Source organism: Erythrolamprus reginae, chromosome 1 (genome assembly GCF_031021105.1).
Source record: "Erythrolamprus reginae isolate rEryReg1 chromosome 1, rEryReg1.hap1, whole genome shotgun sequence".
NCBI classification, from domain to species: Eukaryota; Metazoa; Chordata; class Lepidosauria; order Squamata; family Dipsadidae; genus Erythrolamprus; species Erythrolamprus reginae.
Genome location: NC_091950.1, coordinates 68,885,741 through 68,906,599, shown reverse-complemented (window position 1 = coordinate 68,906,599; position 20,859 = coordinate 68,885,741). Strand labels below are relative to the sequence as shown.

The following is a 20,859-nucleotide window of genomic DNA, read 5'->3' as shown; positions in this document are numbered from 1 at the left end:
TCTCTATAATGTAAAAAATGTTTCTCCCTCTTTTTAAAATGGAATTCTTCTCTACAGAGGGTCTCCTTTGACTTTTACACACCCCAGAGTTTTCCCAAAAGCACCTACCGATGCAGTCACCAAATGGTGTGCGATGGAAGCCGGGAGGACATCCCATAATGCAGTGGAATGAACCCAACGTATTCTGGCACTGCCATATGCCACAAGCAGTAGCTCCATATTCTTCGCATTCATCCACATCTGTCATCCATGGGAAAGCATTTTCAAAAGAATGTATCAGAAGGACAAAAGACTTGTAAATTGTAGGGAAAAGGGGAAAAATGAAAGATGTCTGAAAGACAAGAAGAGCCTGAAAAAAATGCACAAGCCCTGATGGCTAACATAGTTAACAGTCAAGTATCCTTAAGTAACAATGGGCAACTCAGTAGTGTCAACCCCTAACCCCCAACATTTTTCCCTTAGACTATCCACGATTGACTTCTCCAGGTTCCTTAGAGGTCAGTAAGGGGTGTGCATCAGTGCACCAGTGTGCCTTCTGTCCCCTGTCCAATTGTCTCTCCTTATCTCATTTATCTTTTCTCCCTTTCAAATCTGTTCACCTATAATTTTTTATCTTTTCTTCTATTCGTTTCTTTAGTTATATTACCACATATTTATTCTCTTCAATGTGTATTATGTATTGGACTAACTAACTAACTAACTAACTAACTAACTAACTAACTAACTAACTAACTAAATAAATAAATAAATAAATAAATAAATAAATAAAATAAACTCTATGTTTGTGGCCCCAAACCAACATTGATTGTGCTACTAAAATTAAGATTTTTATTTATTTTTTTGCATTTGGAGAAGTACATTTTTTTAAAATGTGGATACAGTGCCAATGAGACTGGTTTACCTGTCCAGTGTGATAATTTTACATCATTAGCAATGCCCCCTATAGTAGCTAGAGTCTATATAAAAAAAGGCCTGCCTTGTCACCAAAGCACAGTCCTGACACCTTCCCCCAAACCCCGAAAAATTGCCTGCGTCTGTAGAATAAGTACTGTAGTTCTAAAGTTTGGTTGAATGAAAGCAATAAATAAAAAGATGAAAAAATAAACAAACAGTATCATTTCAAGAGAGATAAGCATTCTTAAAAGACTAGTAATGAAAAAAAAATAACATTTTCATAGAAGATGGATGACAGATATATAGTATAAAATTGCCCACCTGAATTGAGATCCAATAAACCACCTGAAGTTGTCATTTTCATTAAGAAGAAATCTTGCATTGACATAATGCAAAGAACTCCTCGTGCCAATAACAGCTTCAGGGGAGCAACATTTCCCAGGATCTCAGCATGGAAACAAAGGGTTAAACTTCAACACCCCCCACCAATCACTATCAGAACCATACCAGCAGCAAACATTTGTGCTTGTTGTTTTTTAAATGTAGATATAAAATACAAAAATGCCTCCGACAATTTGCTTGGCTTGATTCTGATCTATAGCCTTTCTGTTGTTTTCTTTCTTCAGAGGTCAGGTCTTACCTACACAGCCATCCATTTCCTGCAAATGCTGGAAGCCAGTCTGACATAAGCAGATGTAGGAGCCTTCTGTATTGATGCACTGACCATGCAAACACCGGGACTCATCAGCACATTCATCCACATCTGCCGAACATAATACAACATACACGCTCAGGGAAAGAAGCCAGACTTTAATGTGAAATAGCATTGAAACGGGACAGCAGAAAGCTAAAATAGGAAGGGTTGATAATATGTAATGGAAGAATTTGTCTGAGCTGATTCAAATGAATTAATCTATGCCGGGGTGGTGCAGCAGATAGAGTGCTGTACTGCAGGCCACTGAAACTGACTGTAGATCTGTAGATCAGTGGTTCAAATCTCATCATCGGTTCAAGGTTGACTCAGCCTTCCATCCTTCCGAGGTGGATAAAATGAGGACCCGGATTGTGGGGGCAATATGCTGGCTGTGTTCAAAAGTGCTATTTGTAACATGTTGTAAGCCGCCCTGAGTCTAAGGAGAAGGGCGGCATAAAAATCAAATCAATAAATAAATAATCTGAGCCTAATTTAGAATGGACTGAATCAGCTAATGTGAATTCAGGCTCTCTGATTTCCCTAAAATTTGAAATTGAAACAGAATGTGAAAAATCTTGTAACAAGCCGCGGAATAAATTCATAATTGGGAATCATTTATATTATCCTTTTTTTCCCTGGTATCCTACAGTGTCATTATAGCATCATTCAGCCATCATTGAAGTATGCATTGTTGTAACTTTGACATAATGATTGGATGAGTCTTGAAGATGTGATGGGTCATTAGGAAAATGATTAATATTAAGTTAGCAAGCAGAAATTACATTTCCTATAGTTTAGCATAGAAAGCTTAGCTTAGCTTGTCAGGGGCAAAAATGAAATCTAAATTGAAAACTTTAGAATTTATAAGCCCTGTCATCAACATTGTACCTTATTTTAGTATTACTTTAGTAATAGTAAAGTATTTGAAGTACTTAAATACTAAATATTTAAATAAAGTATTTAAATAAAGTATTTAAATTACTAAAATATTTAAAATAATACTTTAAAAATAACTTTAGTATTTTTTGGAAATAAGGACAGGGGCAGAGAGCAGGGTTCTACAGTGTCCTGGATTTGTTGAGGGTAATTCAGAGCATGCCTGAATACATATAAATTTTTCAGCACCTCTCAAATCAAATACATCTTTTTCTTAGAAAAAATCATAATGAGATGAATTCTAACATGCATACTGAATCATCTTTCCCTCCTCAAATGCTGGATTGCTGCAGTCTTAAGAGAAATCATAGTGTTAGATAGGATGAATGGAAGAGGAAGACAGAAGTGGCTTCAAAACAACAGCTCTTTATTTGATAATTATTTATTTGATAATTATTTCAAAACAACATTGATAATTATTTACAACCCAGCAAAGGCTCTGTCTGACAGCCAGCTCTTTTATAGGAAGCTGCTGCCAGATAGTCTAGCGTAGTGGTTCTCAAACTGGGGGTCAGAACCACTTTGGGGGTCAAACGACCATTTCACCGGGGTCGCCTAAGACCAAGGGAAAAGAGAAATTTCCCATGGTGTTAGGAACTAAAGCTTCTATTCTGGCACCTTGGAACATATTTTTAGAATCCAACCAATCAGGCGTTTACATTGGAGGTGTCCCTCTGACCTTCCTGCCAATCAGCGTAAAGCTCTTTTGGGAGAATTGGGGCTAGACTTATGATTGGGGGTCACCACAACATGAGGAACTGTATTAATGGGTCACGGCATTAGAAAGGTTGAGAACCACTAACTCTAGTGAATCAGCAGTCAATATTTTACCCCCAGAATGGAGGACTTGACTGAAGCCTGGCTGAGAATGTAACACATAGAGTAGGTGATGTTGGATGGGAAAGCATCTTTAAGGACCTGGGATCATCAGCCTGAAAGGAATTAGTGAGGAAAAGGAAGCTTTCCATGATTTATTTCTTTGGCAAGATTTTATTGTATATTTTCATGATTGTTGTTAGCCGCCCCGAGTTTTCGGAGAGGGGCGGCATATAAATCCAATAAAACTTGAAACTTAAACTTAAAACATGTCCAAGAGAGACAAAAGATCACTATAATTTCTAAGATCTCACCCTGGCAGCTGACTCCACCACCAGCATTTGAGAAACCAAGAGCACAAATGCAGAAATAAGATCCGTGACTGTTTAGGCATTCACCATTGGGACTGCAGATTCCACTCTCCAGACACTCATTCTGATCTATAGGAAGTAAAGATCGTTACAGGGAATTCAGTCTGAAAAACTGCTGTAGATTATTCCAGTTTAACACCATCAGCTACTTAACAAAGTATCTCCATTCAGAACAAGATTGTCTTATAAATCTTACACTACTCACATCTAAGCTATTGATAAAGGATATAGTAAACTAAAAGAGAAACTGACATTCAAATGAAATGAAATGAAATGAAAATACCTTTCTAAGAGTCTCTTTCAGAAATCTATTATTGGAGAGAGCTCTAAATATACATACATATCCTGAGGTCTAGCATGTATTCATTTAAAATCAAGAAACAGGGGTCAGCAGCCATATAATTTAATGCAATATGAAAACTGAACCTGCAGCCTTTTCCGGCAAAAATCCATACCTATTTTTCTCCTTGCTTTTTAATTCTGGCAACCTAATTTAAATGGGTAGGTGGAAATCCATATACTAATGTTTAACAAGATGTCAGAACTTCTTGCTAATATATTTAAAAAGAGCAAAACATTAACTAAGAAACTCTGGGGTATCTTTTGCCTACTCCATGTTAATTGAGTTCCAAAAATTATGGGAGACTAAGAATCAATTGGCTTCAAGCTGCAGAGCAAAGAAGGTGATAGTCACCATCAGATACACAGTATTCTATTACATTCAAATATGAAAAAATAAAGAAACACAAATATATTAGTCATACATTATGGTTTATACAGTGTTCCCTCGCTTTTTGCGGGGGATGCGTTCCAAGACTGCCCGCGAAAGTTGAATTTCCGTGAAGTAGAGATGCGGAAGTAAATACACTATTTTTGGCTATGAACAGTATCACAAGCCTTCCCTTAACACTTTAAACCCTTAAATCACAATTTCCCATTCCCTTAGCAACCATTCAGATTATTACTCACCATGTTTATTTATTAAAGTTTATTTAAAAAAATATTTATTAAAGGCAGACGAAAGTTTGGCGATGACATATGACGTCATCGGATGGGAAAAACCGTGGTATAGGGAAAAAACCCGCAAAGTATTTTTTAATTAATATTTTTGAAAAACCGTGGTATAGACTTTTCGCAAAGTTCGAACCCGCAAAAATCGAGGGAACACTGTACTACTTTTTTATAAAACACAAGTATTTATCAATAATAATTCTAACTTTAATCGATTTGATATGTGGCAGGTGTTAAATATTCACTTGGAGGCAGCTCGTTGTAACACAACTATTTTATTTTGGAATTTGTTGTAAGGGATAGCTCTGTAGTGATCAAGATTATTGGGCATGAAAAGGCTGAGAGAAAGCGTGCAAGGTTGCTACTATTTATACTTTTTGTCCTTGGTGGAGATGTGGCTTTAACAGCCGTTTATTTTCCCGCTCAGAATAATGTGGCCAATCAGCGCCTGTTATTCAAATCCTAAACTTTAGTCAACCTTGCTTATTTACATACTTACATTTTCAACAGTAGGTTACAAAGGCACAGAATTAAGAAGAGAATAGGACAAAGACAGCACACAAATGACAAGGTAATCAGAAAAAACCAAACAGAGGAAATAGAAACAAGAAGTGGGAAAGGAAAGCAGAAGTTAATATTTAGCTCCAATTCCTCTATTACTTGTCAAAAGCATGTGGAAAATAGCCAGAATCTTCCAGAGTCAACATTGTTCAACCATCACATGGGCAATACCCACCCTGCAGCATTCTCAGTGCATTTAGAGAACATCAATTTGGGGAAGGTTGGTTTAAATAATATAAATGGGCACAAGTGATAAAATGCAAAGGTACTTAAAAGATGGTACTGCAGAGTTGGCCTTCTCCGAGTCCCGCCGACTAAACAATGTCACTTGGCTGGCCCCAGGGGAAGAGCCTTCTCTGTGGTGGCCCCGAAACTCTGGAATCAGCTCTCCCCAGAGATCAGAATTGCCCCCACCCTCCTTGCCTTTCATAAGCTCCTCAAAACCCATCTCTGTCGTCAGGCATGGGGGAATTGAGATATTCATTCCCCCCAGGCCTATACAATTTATGCATGGTATATTTGTGTGTATGTTTGGTTTTTAATCAGGGTTTTTAGTTATTTAGTTATTTTAGTTATTTTAAATATTCGATTTGTTATATGTTGTTTTATTACTGTTGTTAGCCGCCCCGAGTCTACGGAGAGGGGCAGCATGCAAATCTAATAAATAAATAAATATTCTTCAAAAACAAGTTAGATTCTCCTTTTCCTTTTTGGTCAGATATAATTTATTTCTAGACACTAATGAGGCTGATTTGAAGAAAAGCTACAGGAAACTCCCAAAATGTCTGCTTCTCTCCCCCTTTGTTTATGCTAGTTCTGAAAGTGACTATATTAATGAAGAAGGGGCAAATTCATCCAGATATGTTACACTGGTCTTACCTTCACATGTGGTTCCATTGAAAAGTTCAAATCCTAGCTGACAATGACACGTGTAGGATCCTGGTGTGTTTAAGCACTCTCCTCCCAAGCAGTAAATGTTTGGGTATTCACATTCATTACTGTCTGTTCAAGGAAAGGAAGGCATGATTAATGGAAAGCAACACCAATTAGGGAAGAAAAATTCCTTATGGGCACAAGCTTAGACTTTTTTGTGTTTATTTTAAATGAAAGCTAACCTAGAGGGTACCATGGCTGGTGCTATTAGCAGAGCTATTATTTATGCATTCTCCTGTCCAGCTCACATTAAAAGCATTCTGCAAATGCTTGAGAATATAACCAAGCACACACTCCACTGCTAAAGAAGTTCTGTCTATACAATTTTATTTGATGCATATATTTTAATGAGCTTTGGTCTTCTTAAAACATATTGATCAAGTATCAGAGTATTTATACCATGTGTGTGTGTGTGTGTGTGTGTGTGTAGATTTTCACAGGTATAGGTATGTAGGTCTTGGCGTATTTGGGTCTTACGCGGGAAAAGTATTTAGATTTTATATGTTTCTTAGGATTGATGTTTCTTTTTCTTTTTAGAATTTTAAATGTTAGATTTCTTGTACATGTGTATTGGTTTGTTGTAAGCTGCCCTGAGTCTCAGGGGAAGGGCGGCATAGAAATCTAATTAATAATAATAATAATAATAATAATAATAATAATAATAATAATAATAATAAAAAAGACTTGAATACACCAATACCTATACACACACACACACATACACATGCACACATATAGTTGGATTTCTTTGTCACCCTTCTCCGCGGACCCTTCTCCGCGGACTCAAGATGGCTCTTTCTCTCTCTCTCTCTCTCTCTCTATATATATATATATATATATATATATATATATAGAGAGAGAGAGAGAGAGAGAGAGAGAGCAGCAGCAGCAAGCAGACGAAGATCGGGGTTTCCCCGCCGCCCACGCAAAGGGGAAACCCCGATTCGGCTCCTCGCTGCGCTGCCGAGCAGATCAGCTGCTGGGCGGCTGAAGGAACCTTCCCTGGGTCTTCCCCGCCGCCCACGCAAACTCCACCATCTGCGCATGCGCGGCCATGAAAAAAAGGGCGCGCATGCGCAGATGGTGTTTTTACTTCCGCAACCCTACATCGCGAAAAATCGATTATCGTGAGGGGTCTTGGAACGGAACCCTCACGATAATCAAGGGATCACTGTATATATGTAGATTGTTCTGAGTTCGGGTTTTGCCCCGTGTAATATTTTGAGTGTCTATGCGACGTTTCGGTGAAATCACATTCACCATCATCACATTCACCATCACCACCATCTACCAAAAGAAAACCCATACCAACCGTTATTTAAATGCACACTCCCACCACCACCACGCACAGATCACCTCAGTAGCCAAAACTCTCATCACCAGAACCAAATGCCTAGCTGACCATGAGCACTTAAAAACTGAATTGAACAAACTGAAAGATGTATTAATTTCTAATGGATTCGAAAGGAAAACAATCACAAACCTAATCAAAAAAGAGACACCCCCCAAAAATCAAGATCAAGAACAGGATAATGGTACCACCCTCCTCCCTTACATCAAGGGCACCACAGACAAAATTAGTAAAATTCTGCACAAACATAAGATCAAAACTTCATTTGTCACTAACCAAAAAATAGGAAACATCCTAAGGAACCCAAAAGATAAAATCCGACTAGAACACCAAAGAATCTATGAAATCCCTTGCAAAGCATGTGCAGCCACATACATTGGACAAACCAATCGAAGAGTGAGCGCACGCATTGCAGAACATAAGAATGCAGTTAAAAAAGAAGAAAAGACTTCCTCCCTTGTCCAGCACATTAAAAAAACAGGGCACGAAATTGACTTTGAAAAAACTAAATTACTTTCCAAAACAGAAAATTTATATAGAAGAATTACTATGGAAGCAATAGAGATTGAGAAACACCCCCTCTGCATAAACAAAAGAGATGATACGTCCTGCCTACCAGAGATTTGGAAACCAGCCTTAAACAAAAAAACATTTCATAATAATCACCATGTCAATCCTTCAAGTAATTGTGATTCCACCAACCAATCAAATCACTAAAACATAGTCACCCAATCTATTTTCTACATTCAAACCAAATCTCCACCCCTAACACTATATATAAGGAAGAAATGGCAGTTGCAAACATTCCATATTTACAACAGCATGAAGCTTGAAACTTCAGGCTGATGATGGTGAATGTGATTTCACCGAAACGTCGCATAGACACTCAAAATATTACACGGGGCAAAACCCGAACTCAGAACAATCTACATACATATACCCGTGAAAATCTACGAAAACAAATATATATATATATATATATATATATATATACATACATACATACATACACACACACACACACACACACACACATACATACCCACTAAAACCCTCATTGTGTATTGGACAAAATAAATAAATAAATAAAGTATAGAATCAGATTGTGATATTGTTGAAAAAACGTAGCAGCATTTCTTAAATTTTCTGAATCTGATTTATATATACACACACAAACTATTCTCACTGTGTGTGCCTCAGTCTATTTGTAAAGAAATATAAGGACCCTTCTCTTTAAGGACTACTCAAATACTGAAAAGAAGCCATTGAATAAATATCCACAAGTAGTTGCAATTATTCTAACTCACCTAATGAATGTTCAATGGTATACAGTACACCAAACGTTCCTACAACATATGGTTATTTTTATATGTATACTTAAAATAGCTCACCTATAAATTTAAAATATATTATAAGGTTCTAAGAAACAGGGATGGTCCGCTAAAAACATTGTTAGTATACTTCATTTCCATTTGTCTTTATTGTTAAGTGTATGACTGATATTAATAATGTATTCATGAACTGTGACATAAATGTATACTAGCTTCGACAAGTCTAGTTAGTATGTCACAGGTGCATGTTTTATGGTCATTCTTTCTTTTCTGATTTTTTTGATCTGTTTCAAGTATTAAGGGTTCCAAGTCTGTCACCAGCCACACACAGCTCAATAACTCTAAGGAAATATTTAAATCTAAAGTAGTAGTTGGAAAGAAAGTTAAACATTAACTTTATTGTCACTCTTAATCATGAACTAGAATAGAACAGAACAGAACATATTTTTTATTGGCCAAATGTGATTGGGCATACAAGGAATTTGTCTTGGTGCATATGGTCTCAGTGACAAGCAATGCAGTAGTGTCATTTCAAATCCAGAGCCATTGTATTAGCTCCCGAGTCAAAAACTTGTGCGGGAATTTGATATTGAAAATCCAGTCTGGCACCTTGAATCTCTCTGTTGTCATGGTCTATTAAATGTTCAGAGTATGTCGGAACCAACCAATTAAATGAATATCCCTCTTATCCTCTCAACTCACAACATACTGTAGGAGTTCACATTTTTTACTGAATAAAATGATGTTTTTGCATTGTGTTTGGGCTCTCAACTTTTCCTTTTTAAATTAAATTCTATATAAAATGGATAGAAAATTGACCATTTAGGTAATTATTGAATGACCACTCGGTGAGAGCAATAAAATGCAACAAACTGTAGCACTTTGCTTGTCAGTGACTGATTTCTAGAGTTTTAGACTAGTGATCCAGTAGCCTTCATGTCTGGTCTTCTAATTTACAACTTTAAAAACGAAAGCAGATTATTTTATTTAATCACACTGAATAATCATGGCCTTCCTGCTTTCATTCTCCTGACCCATTTGCTTGTTCTTCTCCAAACTGACCTAATTTAATGTAATGAATGTTATCTGCAAAGCTGCAACCAACTCATTAATTAATACATTAATCACTGCCAAATATTTCTAATCCCAATATCTTCAAGTATTTCATAATAGCCTGCCAAGGTTGTGAACTGTAACCTGGGAAAAGCAGGATCAATAATATACAAAATGCTTTCCTCTGGATGATGAATCTGGGAAAGGAAAAAAATCAATCCAGATCATAATCACTACTTCTTCTGCTTTTAAATGCCTAAAGTAAGCCAAGTGTTTCAGTCATTCAGCCATGAAGAATGAAATCAATATTATTACCTTCGCAAGACTGTCTGTTAGATGAGAGAACATAGCCTATTTCACAAGCTTGGCAAGTGAAGGAGCCTGGTGTATTAATGCAGATTCCCTGAGGGCAGGCCATGTGTGAATTGCACTCATCAATGTCTAGAAAAAAGAACAGAGTTTCTTTGACATAGAATAAGGTACAAGAAAAAGCTCAGAAAATCTATCCAATACAGTGGTACCTCTACCTAAGAAAGCCTCTACTTACAAACTTTTCTAGATAAGAACTGGGTGTTCAAGATTTTTTTTTTTGCCTCTTCTCTTTAGAGAAGGGTGGCATACAAATCTAATAAATAAGAAGAAGAAGAAGAAGAAGAAGAAGAAGAAGAAGAAGAAGAAGAAGAAGAAGAAGAAGAAGAAGAAGAAGAAGCATTTTCCACTTACAAACCCGAGCCTCTGAAACTGTAACTGGAAAAGGCAGGGAGAAGCCTCTCTGGGGCCCCTCTAGGAATCTCCTGGAAGAAACAGGCCCGGAAAAGGCAGGGAGAAGCCTCTGTGGGGCCTCTCTAGGAATCTCCTGGGAGGAAACAGGGCCTCCACCCTCCCTGTTGTTTCCCCAATTGCACACATTATTTGCTTTTACATTGATTCCTATGGGGGAAAATTGCTGCTTCTTACAAACTTTTCTACTTAAGAACCTGGTCACAGAATGAATTAAGTTCGTAAATAGAGGTACTACTGTATAAGATTCAAAACCTTATTAGGCAAATGTCTCTGATCAGAAAAATAAAGTTGATTACCAGTAGCCTTGTATTCAGAGTTTCATTAGATGTATCAGCTGCATTTGGAAGAAAAACCTTACAATCATATCAAGCCACATATATACCTTCACACGTTCTTCCGTCCATTGATGCAATATAGCCATTACCACAATCCACACAAGAAAAGGAACCCTCAGTGTTGATGCAACGTCCTCTGGGACAGATGTTATAAGTTGTACATTCATCAATATCTATGACAAACAAGAGAAACGGGGAACTGAATTTTGAGCTGATGTCACTGAACTTGGCAGAGCAACAACAGAGCATAAAGAGTCCCATATAACTCTCAACAAATGGTGCTATAGGTAGAGAGACGGTGTGTGCAAAAGTGATGAAAAAATAGCTATTACTTCAAATAAGATTATTATTCAAAATTTCATGAAGTTATCCAAAAGCACGTGGGAATAGTATTAAAGGGTCTTACATCTGGCTCAATGAAGATTAAGAGATTAGAATTTCAATGCAGAAAAATTTAAAAAGTTGGAAAAATCTTAATTTCTTTCTAACTACTTATGGGCCTGTTATAAAGACATTGGATTATTATGAAAATGTTAATTATATGGCAACATAAAATTATGATCATAAGGGGATCATAAACCCTTGTACAGGGACAAGATGAGCTGTATATTGGTACATGGTAACTATGAAGGAAAGACAACTAGTGTTTCACTCAAAGTAACCAGATAAACTTCACCTATAATCTTTCATTCTATGATATTTAGATTAAATACTCAACCTTTACTGCAAACTTCCAATGTTATTACTACTTAAGCTCACTTTGATTTTTTTTTAAATCCTTCTCTTGTTTTTCTGCCTTTTGATCATTGATCCATTTGTTGTGAACATGTTATACCATGAATTGTAGTCTACCATCAGTTTCTTGTAATAGTTGATGGGAGGAGATGGTTGTTAAAAAAAATTTTTTTAAATCACTCTTCTATCTTTATGGCTTATTGCCTTACTCTCTTACTTATGGTTTGGTTGCTTAACCAGAACCATCATTTTCCTACCAACTTCATATTCTGTTTTTTTATCCTGTGCTATGTCCTAATTTGGTGAATTTATTTATTCAGATCCAAATTAAAGTTTTGCTACTTCTGTTTTCTGCCTGTGACTGTCTAATGAAACAGGCATCTGCCACCGGCAGGACTGAGGCAGGGTTGAAGCAAGACTGGTCACTGCTAGGCTCCTTCTTATAGCCTTCCTTCTATCATTACCTAACCTGAATAAAGTAACAACCACAACAACAACAATGGCAACAATATAAGGCATACAAGCGCCCAGATTTCTAAGCATAACTTGATCCACTAATCCACTTACCTTGTGGTAAAACTGCAAGGGCCAGCTGGGCCAGGGAATTTAATTACTCTGTTAACTGCTAGCTAAGTAGATTCACGCTTGAGGCAGAACTACTAAAGGCAATTCTAAAGCAATTCTAAAAGGTAATCTGCACAGTGCTTCTCTGTCCAGCTCTTTAAAGCAGGGGTCCCCAAACTAGGCAACTTTAAGACTTATGGACTTCAACTCCCAGAAATGCCTGACCGGCGGCTTAAAAACCGCCGGTCGAAATTACCTTGGAGCCAAGGGAGACGCTGCCGGCAGCCTTGCAAGCTCCATACTTCCGGGTTCCTCTGGAACCCGGAAGTTCGGCTTTTGGCAGCGCACCAAGGTGGCGCACTGCCTGCTGGGTCTGGGGGAGGTTCCGGGTCGCCCTATTTAAGGGCGATCCGGACAGGACCTCCCCCTTGCTCTGGCTCCCTCTTCAGGCGAACACCCGCCCACCCTCCGCTATCAACAGTGTGTCCTAAGGAGGTCGCCTCGGGGCCGAATAGGAATTTTTTGCGGCCTCCCCTTTAGAGGCGGCCGTTTTTTCACCTATTCCACACTGACGGGGCGGACTGGATTGGTTAGACGGTGTGGCGCACTTAGTGGTATAGGCCTCCCTTTGGTCATTGGGGTTTGGCAGGTTAGGGGCGGAAATGGGTAATTAGAAGTGACTGCGCATGCTCCTTTTGGGCATCCTTCAAAGGGTGATGGACCACCTCTCTCCAGGAACTAGAGGTTGGAACAATGTCAGGGATTGGAGAGAGGATGCCCATGGGAATCACCGGATCCAATTTCCCATGGGGATTGGAGGGTGAACTCTTCCCACACGATGAAGGGGCGTGGCTTGGATCCAGGTGAAGGTGGTACCTTCACCTGGTTCAGCAAGGAGTTTTGCCCAAAGTTGCCAAGGAATTTTCTGGTAGGAATTTCCGCCCAGTTAGTTTTTGCCTCTGCAGGTCCTTAGTTTGTTTTGAATTTAAATATTTAAATTGACATATTCAAATTTATTTAAATTTATGTTAATTCAATAAAATGACCCATATTTAATCCACAACATGTCTCAGCGTCGTTACTCGGCTTCCGGGGGTAATTCTCCATCGCTATGCTGGCTGGAGAATTCTGGGAGTTGAAGTCTCCAAGCCTTAAAGTTGTCAGGTTTGGAGTCCTCTGCTTTAAAGAAACTTCAGAATGGAGGAAGCAGGCCTGACTAGGTTTAGAGCAGTGGTTCCCAACCTTTTTGTGGTCATGCCCCACCTAAGCATCTCCAAAATTCTGAGGTCTCCCCCCACATGACATATAATTATTATTATTCAAAAAGTGAACTAGTCATGCTGAGGAAGCCTAAAAGGCCTTTAACTAGGGTTAAACAAGGTTTCAATTGCCTCCATTAAAAATGAAATTGCCCCCCTGTAGGTGTGAGCCCCAAGTTGGGAACCAGGGGGTTAGAGGGATGCTGTCTTGCTTTGCATAGAGTCATTTTCTGTGAGATATTAACTTGATTGATTAATAAATAAATAGCAGCCAGAAATGCTGAATAGCACCATAAAATTATGAGCATAAAGGGAAAAGGTCTTACCCAGGGACAAGAAGAAAGAATAACTTGACTTTGGTTCTGTTGTCATGGGGGCTGATGCTTAACATATTTTGAAACCCTGAGGATAAGGGGGGGTCACCTAATGAAGGGGAGAAACACTACCTTGCTTTCATTTTACGTCCAAATATTACTCATCCCCAGTTTCAGCTTGAAGAGGTTTTGTTGTGACATCTTCAACAATTTAATTTCAACAAAACAAGCAAAAAGGCTTAACGACTTAATGGCAGTGGAAATTGGTCTGAAGCATTTCAGCCTTGCAGCAATTAAACAGGTATGTGCAAAACATAAAACCAGAATTTGTTGATTTCTGACAGACTTGCTCATCACTGTTGACCTAATGAATGGGTTTGTATATCAACTATTTGTCTTGGGATGGAGTTGGAGATAGCACACTATGGATATGCAAAGTGTTATTGTTCCTAACAATTCCTAATTTCCAAGCAAAATAAACATGGCCAAAAGTAGCTCTTTATAGAAACATAGAAACATAGAAGTCTGACGGCAGAAAAAGACCTCATGGTCCATCTAGTCTGCCCTTATACTATTTTCTGTATTTTATCTTAGGATGGATATATGTTTATCCCAGGCATGTTTAAATTCAGTTACTGTGGATTTATCTACTACATCTGCTGGAGGTTTGTTCCAAGGATCTACTACTCTTTCATTAAAATAACATTTTCTCATGTTGCTTTTGATCTTTCCCCCAACTAACTTCAGATTATGTCCCCTTGTTCTTGTGTTCACTTTCCTATTAAAAACACTTCCCTCCTGGACCTTATTTAACCCTTTAACATATTTAAATGTTTCAATCATGTCCCCCCTTTTCCTTCTGTCCTCCAGACTATACAGATTGAGTTCATTAAGTCTTTCCTGATAGGTTTTATGCTTAAGCCCTCCCACCATTCTTGTAGCCCATCTTTGGACCCGTTCAATTTTGTCAATATCTTTTTGTAGGCGAGGTCTCCAGAACTGAACACAGTATTATCAATGTTTGCAAGCATAATTTCATTTAATCTTCCTAATCTGTCCAGTATTTGGGGGTAACTGGCTTTGAGGTCTGTAGAGGTCTCTGCTGTGACATAGAGATAATGCAATTACAATCTTAGTACAGATCTTAGCATAGCACTGTGAACAATGCAAGGTTAGACTTGCAAGGAAATTAGGATAAAAATGCTTGACACAGTCAGGGGAAATCAATGCCAAATGCAGGAAAGAAGAATAAACTAAACCTTTTAGATTTGTTTTGTTAGGGAAAATGATATGGTTATTGAAATGGATGTCCAAGTGTCGCCTCTATGTTGGTTGAGGCAGGCAGGATTCCCTTGGGTACCATTTGTTGGGGGTCAAGGGAAAGGGAGGCTTTTGCCTTCTCTTTCTGCTCAATATCCCCATGTACAATTGGTGGGCCACTGTGTGACACAGAATGTGGATTTGATGGGCATGGCTCTTCTTATGTTCTTATGATATACCACAGCTCTGAAAAACTGAAATATAAACTTCTTCATATCAATTTTTAATTTGTATCTTACTTTTGACCTAAACCCTTTAGTGGAGAGAGGACTATATTTCAGTAAGAAATCGTATCGTTTACTTGTAAGAGATTCCACACCGAGCCTCCACATTTTTAATTTAGAAAAAAAATGATGTAAAAATTTCTGTCCAGTCTTTGAACAGTCTACATTTGGGGGGGAGGGTTCTGAGGAAAACCAAGTATGATTCATTGCCCTCTGGAAACATCTTCAGAGATGCATGATTTAAACCAATATATGAAGATTGCAAAAAGGAAGTCAGGATATAAAAAAGAGCACTATTTTGCATTTTCCTTCTTTCCAGAAGAGGGCAATCTCTGTTCAACAGATTTCTTATCAGCATTACTTGACACATCCTATTTATTTGTAGCCAGATAAAAGTTAAATCTGAATGAACATAATAAAAGTGACACAAAACACCTTCCTAAATGGGCATGTTAAAGATACAAGTCGCACTAAAAGATACAAATGGGCATGTTAAAGATACAAGTCGCATTAAAAAGCTGAGGTGAATTTGCAAGGAATGAATTTAAGTCAAGTATTTTGAACCACTTGGCAAGAAAGATAAAAACTGTGCTATGAAAGGAGAACATTTCAGAAAGCAGAGGTCTTTTGCAAACTCACCTTCACACTGTCTTTTGTGATTCAGGAAGTAGCCTATTTTGCACTCACAGTGATACGAGCCAGGTATATTGATACACTTCCCTCCATAGCACACATCTGGCTGGTCACACTCATTTAGATCTGTTAATTCACAGCAACATGCTATTCAGCAAAAGTGATCAATCTAAATTGCTAAAATGCACCATGCTCAAGTACTTAGCTCCTTATATTATCCTCTTAATACAGTATGTTTAAATTGGAATGACTAGGGCAAATCTTTATTATTTTATTTATTTTATTTATTTATTTTGTCCAATACACAATGAGGGTTTTAGTGGGTATATATCTATATACACATAGTAAAATACATGATGAAGGTTATAGAGGAGATACTCATAGTAAAATATATCTAAGAAATAATAGAAAAGAAGTTATAGTAATAGAACATATCAATGAAAGAGTAGAAGAAGAGATATAGGAATAGAAGAAAGGTATAGGAGATATAGGAGAGCAATAGGACAGGGGACGGAAGGCACTCTAGTGCACTTGTACTTGCCCCTTACTGACCTCTTAGGAATCTGGATAGGTCAACCGTAGATTATCTAAGGGTAAAGTGTTGGGGGTTTGGGGATGACACTACGGAGTCCGGTAATGAGTTCCACGCTTCGACAACTCAGTTACTGAAGTCATATTTTTTACAGTCAACTTTGGAGCGGTTAATATTAAGTTTAAATCTGTTGTGTGCTTTTGTGTTGTTGTGGTTGAAGCTGAAGTAGTCGCTGACAGGCAGAACGTTGCAGCATATGATCTTGTGGGCAATACTTAGATCTTGTTTAAGGTGTCTTAGTTCTAAACTTTTTAGGCCCAGGATTGAAAGTCTAGTCTCATAGGGTATTCTATTTCGAGTGGAGGAGTGAAGAGCTCTTCTGGTGAAGTATCTTTGGACATTTTCAAGGGTGTTAATGTCTGAGATGCAATACGGGTTCCAAACAGATGAGCTGTATTCGAAGATGGGTCTGGCAAAAGTTTTGTAAACTCTGGTAAGTAGTGTGAGATTGCCAGAGCAGAAGCTACGTAGGATTAGGTTTACAACTCTTGAAGCCTTCTTGGCTATATTGTTGCAGTGGGCTTTGGCACTTAAATCTTTTGTTATTAGTATACCAAGGTCTTTAACCGAGTGGGGATTATCTGTGATAATTTGATTATTCAGTTCGTACTTGGAGTTCAGATTCTTCTTCCCAATGTGTAGGACAGAGCATTTGCTAGTTGAGATTTGAATCATCATATTTTAAAATACATTATGGAAAAATCTAGTTCTCTGGTGAAGTCTATAGTACTGGGAGAAACAGAAGTAAAGAAGAGGAAAACCAACAGAAGGCAATTGGATTCAATTACAGTGGCAATGGGGTCAAAATTGGACAAACTTAAGACCAAATTGGGCACAAATTGCCCTGAGAAAGTCTATGTGCCTATAATCAATCAATAATTAACCTTTAATCTAATTGGCATATTTCAAAATGTCAATGCTTCTGCAAAAAAAATGCAGAGACAAAGTGTTTTAGATACATATCATACTACGTATTGCCTTTCTGTTCATTTACTTCCATATTTAATGAAAGTTTTACTATCCTTTGTGTTATTTATATATTCAATCTGTTATCTATCTGCTATCATTAAAAGCATAGGGCAGGAAATTGAATATGATATAAATTAATACAATAATAATGGCCTGCAATAGCTCAACAATAAAATAAAATATGGCAATAAATTCTAGAACACCAGTTTTATTTGCTTCTTCAGATATATGTACTGATAAGATGAAGGAAAGGTTAGCAAATTTTCATGGCCACAAAAGGTAAAAGAACTGAGATCTGCAGGCAAGATATAAATAAAACAGAACATCTGTCTCAATATAAGCTGGGATAGTGAGAACCAATCAACCAAATTCGTCTCATTTCCTGATCTTCTATGGTAGGCATCAGAAGTCTGCATTGCCAATATATGGATCAGTACATATGTAATTTGATTTGTGATCTGCATTAATAGAGCAACATCTAGTTCTCAGGGTTTTTAAAGAAATTTGCCTCTGTTTTATTGTTCAAAATTTCTATATGTAGCTTTTAAATGTAACTTTCTCTTCTATGTGCATAGGTTTTATTATGAACATTCTCCAAAAATCATTACATAATGAAAATCACCCTACCCTATTTGTTATTTAGGGTTGTTTTAAAAGACAAATGTTCCTGGTGCTATGTCTCTTTAAAAAAAAATAAACATGCCCAATTCATATTCAATTTTTGGAAACATTATAACTCTTTTCAGATACCACATATATATATATATATATATGGTATGTTTGTCGGCTATAGATATATTACTGCCTTGCAGTGGCCCTGGGCTGGGCCTATAGGCAAAAAAAGAGGAGCTGTGACGTTCCTTGGAAATATACCAGGGTCATCCGACATAAGAAAAAACATATACCCCTCCCTGGTACAAAGCTGGATGGATTCAGATCGGATGGGTCTAATTGCTAGCTCTCTGCTTTACAATGCAGAAGCTTCCCAGATCGAATCCCAGTAAAAGAATGGGTGTGGCCAGCTGATGAGGCCTAATAAGGCCGAAATAGATCTATCCTGGTCTCCCTTAATTTTAAATTCCAGCTATAAACATTTAACATATATATATATATATATATATATATATATATATATATATATATATGTCACATGTTTAAGCTGAATTTGAAAATTAAGGGATAATTTATATATATATATATATATATATATATATATATATATATATATAATATATATTATAATATATATATTAATATATATTATATATATATATATATATATTATATATATTATATATATATATATATATATTATATATATTATATATATATATATATATATTTATATATATATATATATATATATATATATATATATATATATATATATATATTTGTGACACAAAAGATAGATACTAAAACTAAATTTAAACCATTCCAAACTAGACTGCAATAGAGTGATCAATGCCTCGAATTCACTACCAGATTCTGTGGTTTCTTCCCCAACCCCCAAATTTTCAACTTTAGATTGTCTACAGTTGACCTCTCCCCTTTTGTAAGCAGTCTGTAAGGGGCCTGCACAGTAATGGGCAGCCAAAATGTTGTTTGGCGGGTCCCAGGGGAAGAGCCTTCTCTGTGGCGGCCCCGACCCTCTGGAACCAGCTCCCCCCTGAGATTAGAACTACCCCCACCCTCCTTGCTTTCGTAAACTCGTTAAAACCCACCTCTGCCGTCAGGCATCGGGGAACTGAGATAACTTCCCCAGGCCTATACTGTTTATGTATGGTATGTTGTGTGCATGTTTTTTAAATTATGGGTTTTTAGCTCTCTAATTATTGAATTTGTATTATATATTGTTTTCTATTGCTGTGAGCCATCCCGAGTCTGCGTAGAGGGGCGGCATACAAATTTAATAAATAAATATTTTTTTTACTACCACACTGCGGGTGTGGTTTATTTGGTGGGTGTGGCTTAATGGTCATGTGACTGGGTAGGAGTGGCTTGCTGGCCATTTGACCAGGTGGGAGTGGCTTGAACGATCATCATCGTTCAAGTGAACTGTTAAGTTCAACCTTACCAGTGTCGTTCACTGGGGTGACAATTTGCTTCGCGTTTCCCGTGCTCTCCTTCCTGGGTCCCTACCTGCCTTAGGCTGGGTAGCTAGGCAAACAGGTGCTGCCAGAAGCATAAATGCTGCCAGCGCTGCTTCCACTGACGCCTTCTGCTTGCACCTCAGGTGGGAGGTGGCTGTGTGAGGCTGGAGGGGAGCCAGGCAGGAGAGAGGGAATCTCATTCAAGGCCGGGAAGGAGTAAAGAGGAAAAAAGCAAGGAGCACAGATGCATCAGCAGCAGCAGGGAAAAAAGGGAGAGTTGAGCCTAGACCACTAATCCAGGAAGTGACAGCCGCTGATCAACTGGAGCTGCACACACATCTTCATTTGCACCACTAGAACTGCGTAACACCCCGTCCTGCCTGCTGCCCACCCCTGGGTGTGCATCAGCGCACTATTGTGCCTATCATATTGTCCTGTTGTCTTTTTTTTTTAATCAATACTTTATATGTTATGTTTATATAAACTACTATCTTATACTTGATTGACAAATAAATAAATAAATAAAATAATAAAAGAAAAGACTCTACCTGATGTTTGTTTGTTTGTTTGTTTGTTTGGGGTGGAGATGTACAGTTGGGTATCATCTGCGTACTGATGATACCTCACCCCATGCCTCTGGAGGATCTCACCCAACGGTTTCATGTAGATATTAAATAGCGGGGGGGCGCCCCCTGAGGTACCCCACAAAGGAGTAACCTTGAAGTCGACCTCTGACCCCCCATTAGCACCGACCGTGACCGACCGGAGAGGTAGGAGGAGAACCACTGAAGAACAGTGCCTCCCACTCCCATCCCCTCCAGCCGGCAGAGAAGGATACCATGGTGTTGCCCTCAGTGGTGTAGAATAAGTTGTTTGGTGGAATTTGCAGATATTTTCCTACATAATTAAATGGCGAATTTCTTTTACATTCTCTGATTTCATAGAAACATTACTCACCCTGACATGTCTGCATGTTTTGTGAAGTGAGAATGCTGTATCCAGAGAAGCAGATACAAGAATAAGAGCCTTCAGTGTTAACACAGTGACCCTTCCCATCACAGGGATTTCTCTCACATTCATCAATATC

The 20,859-nt window shown here is 37.9% G+C and overlaps 1 protein-coding gene across 1 annotated transcript in view; it reads right to left on the bottom strand.

Annotated features, from left to right (window-relative positions):
* Positions 1–20,859, bottom strand: part of LTBP2 (latent transforming growth factor beta binding protein 2) — a 135,808-nt gene that overhangs the window by 16,820 nt on the left and 98,129 nt on the right. The window contains exons 16-23 of the mRNA XM_070754851.1: positions 20,730–20,858; positions 16,125–16,244; positions 11,117–11,242; positions 10,267–10,392; positions 6,163–6,285; positions 3,655–3,780; positions 1,535–1,657; positions 109–240 (exon numbers count right to left, since the gene is read on the bottom strand). Of these exons, the coding sequence (XP_070610952.1) occupies positions 109–240; positions 1,535–1,657; positions 3,655–3,780; positions 6,163–6,285; positions 10,267–10,392; positions 11,117–11,242; positions 16,125–16,244; positions 20,730–20,858 (1,005 nt within the window). The remainder of the gene's footprint in view (positions 1–108; positions 241–1,534; positions 1,658–3,654; positions 3,781–6,162; positions 6,286–10,266; positions 10,393–11,116; positions 11,243–16,124; positions 16,245–20,729; position 20,859) is intronic.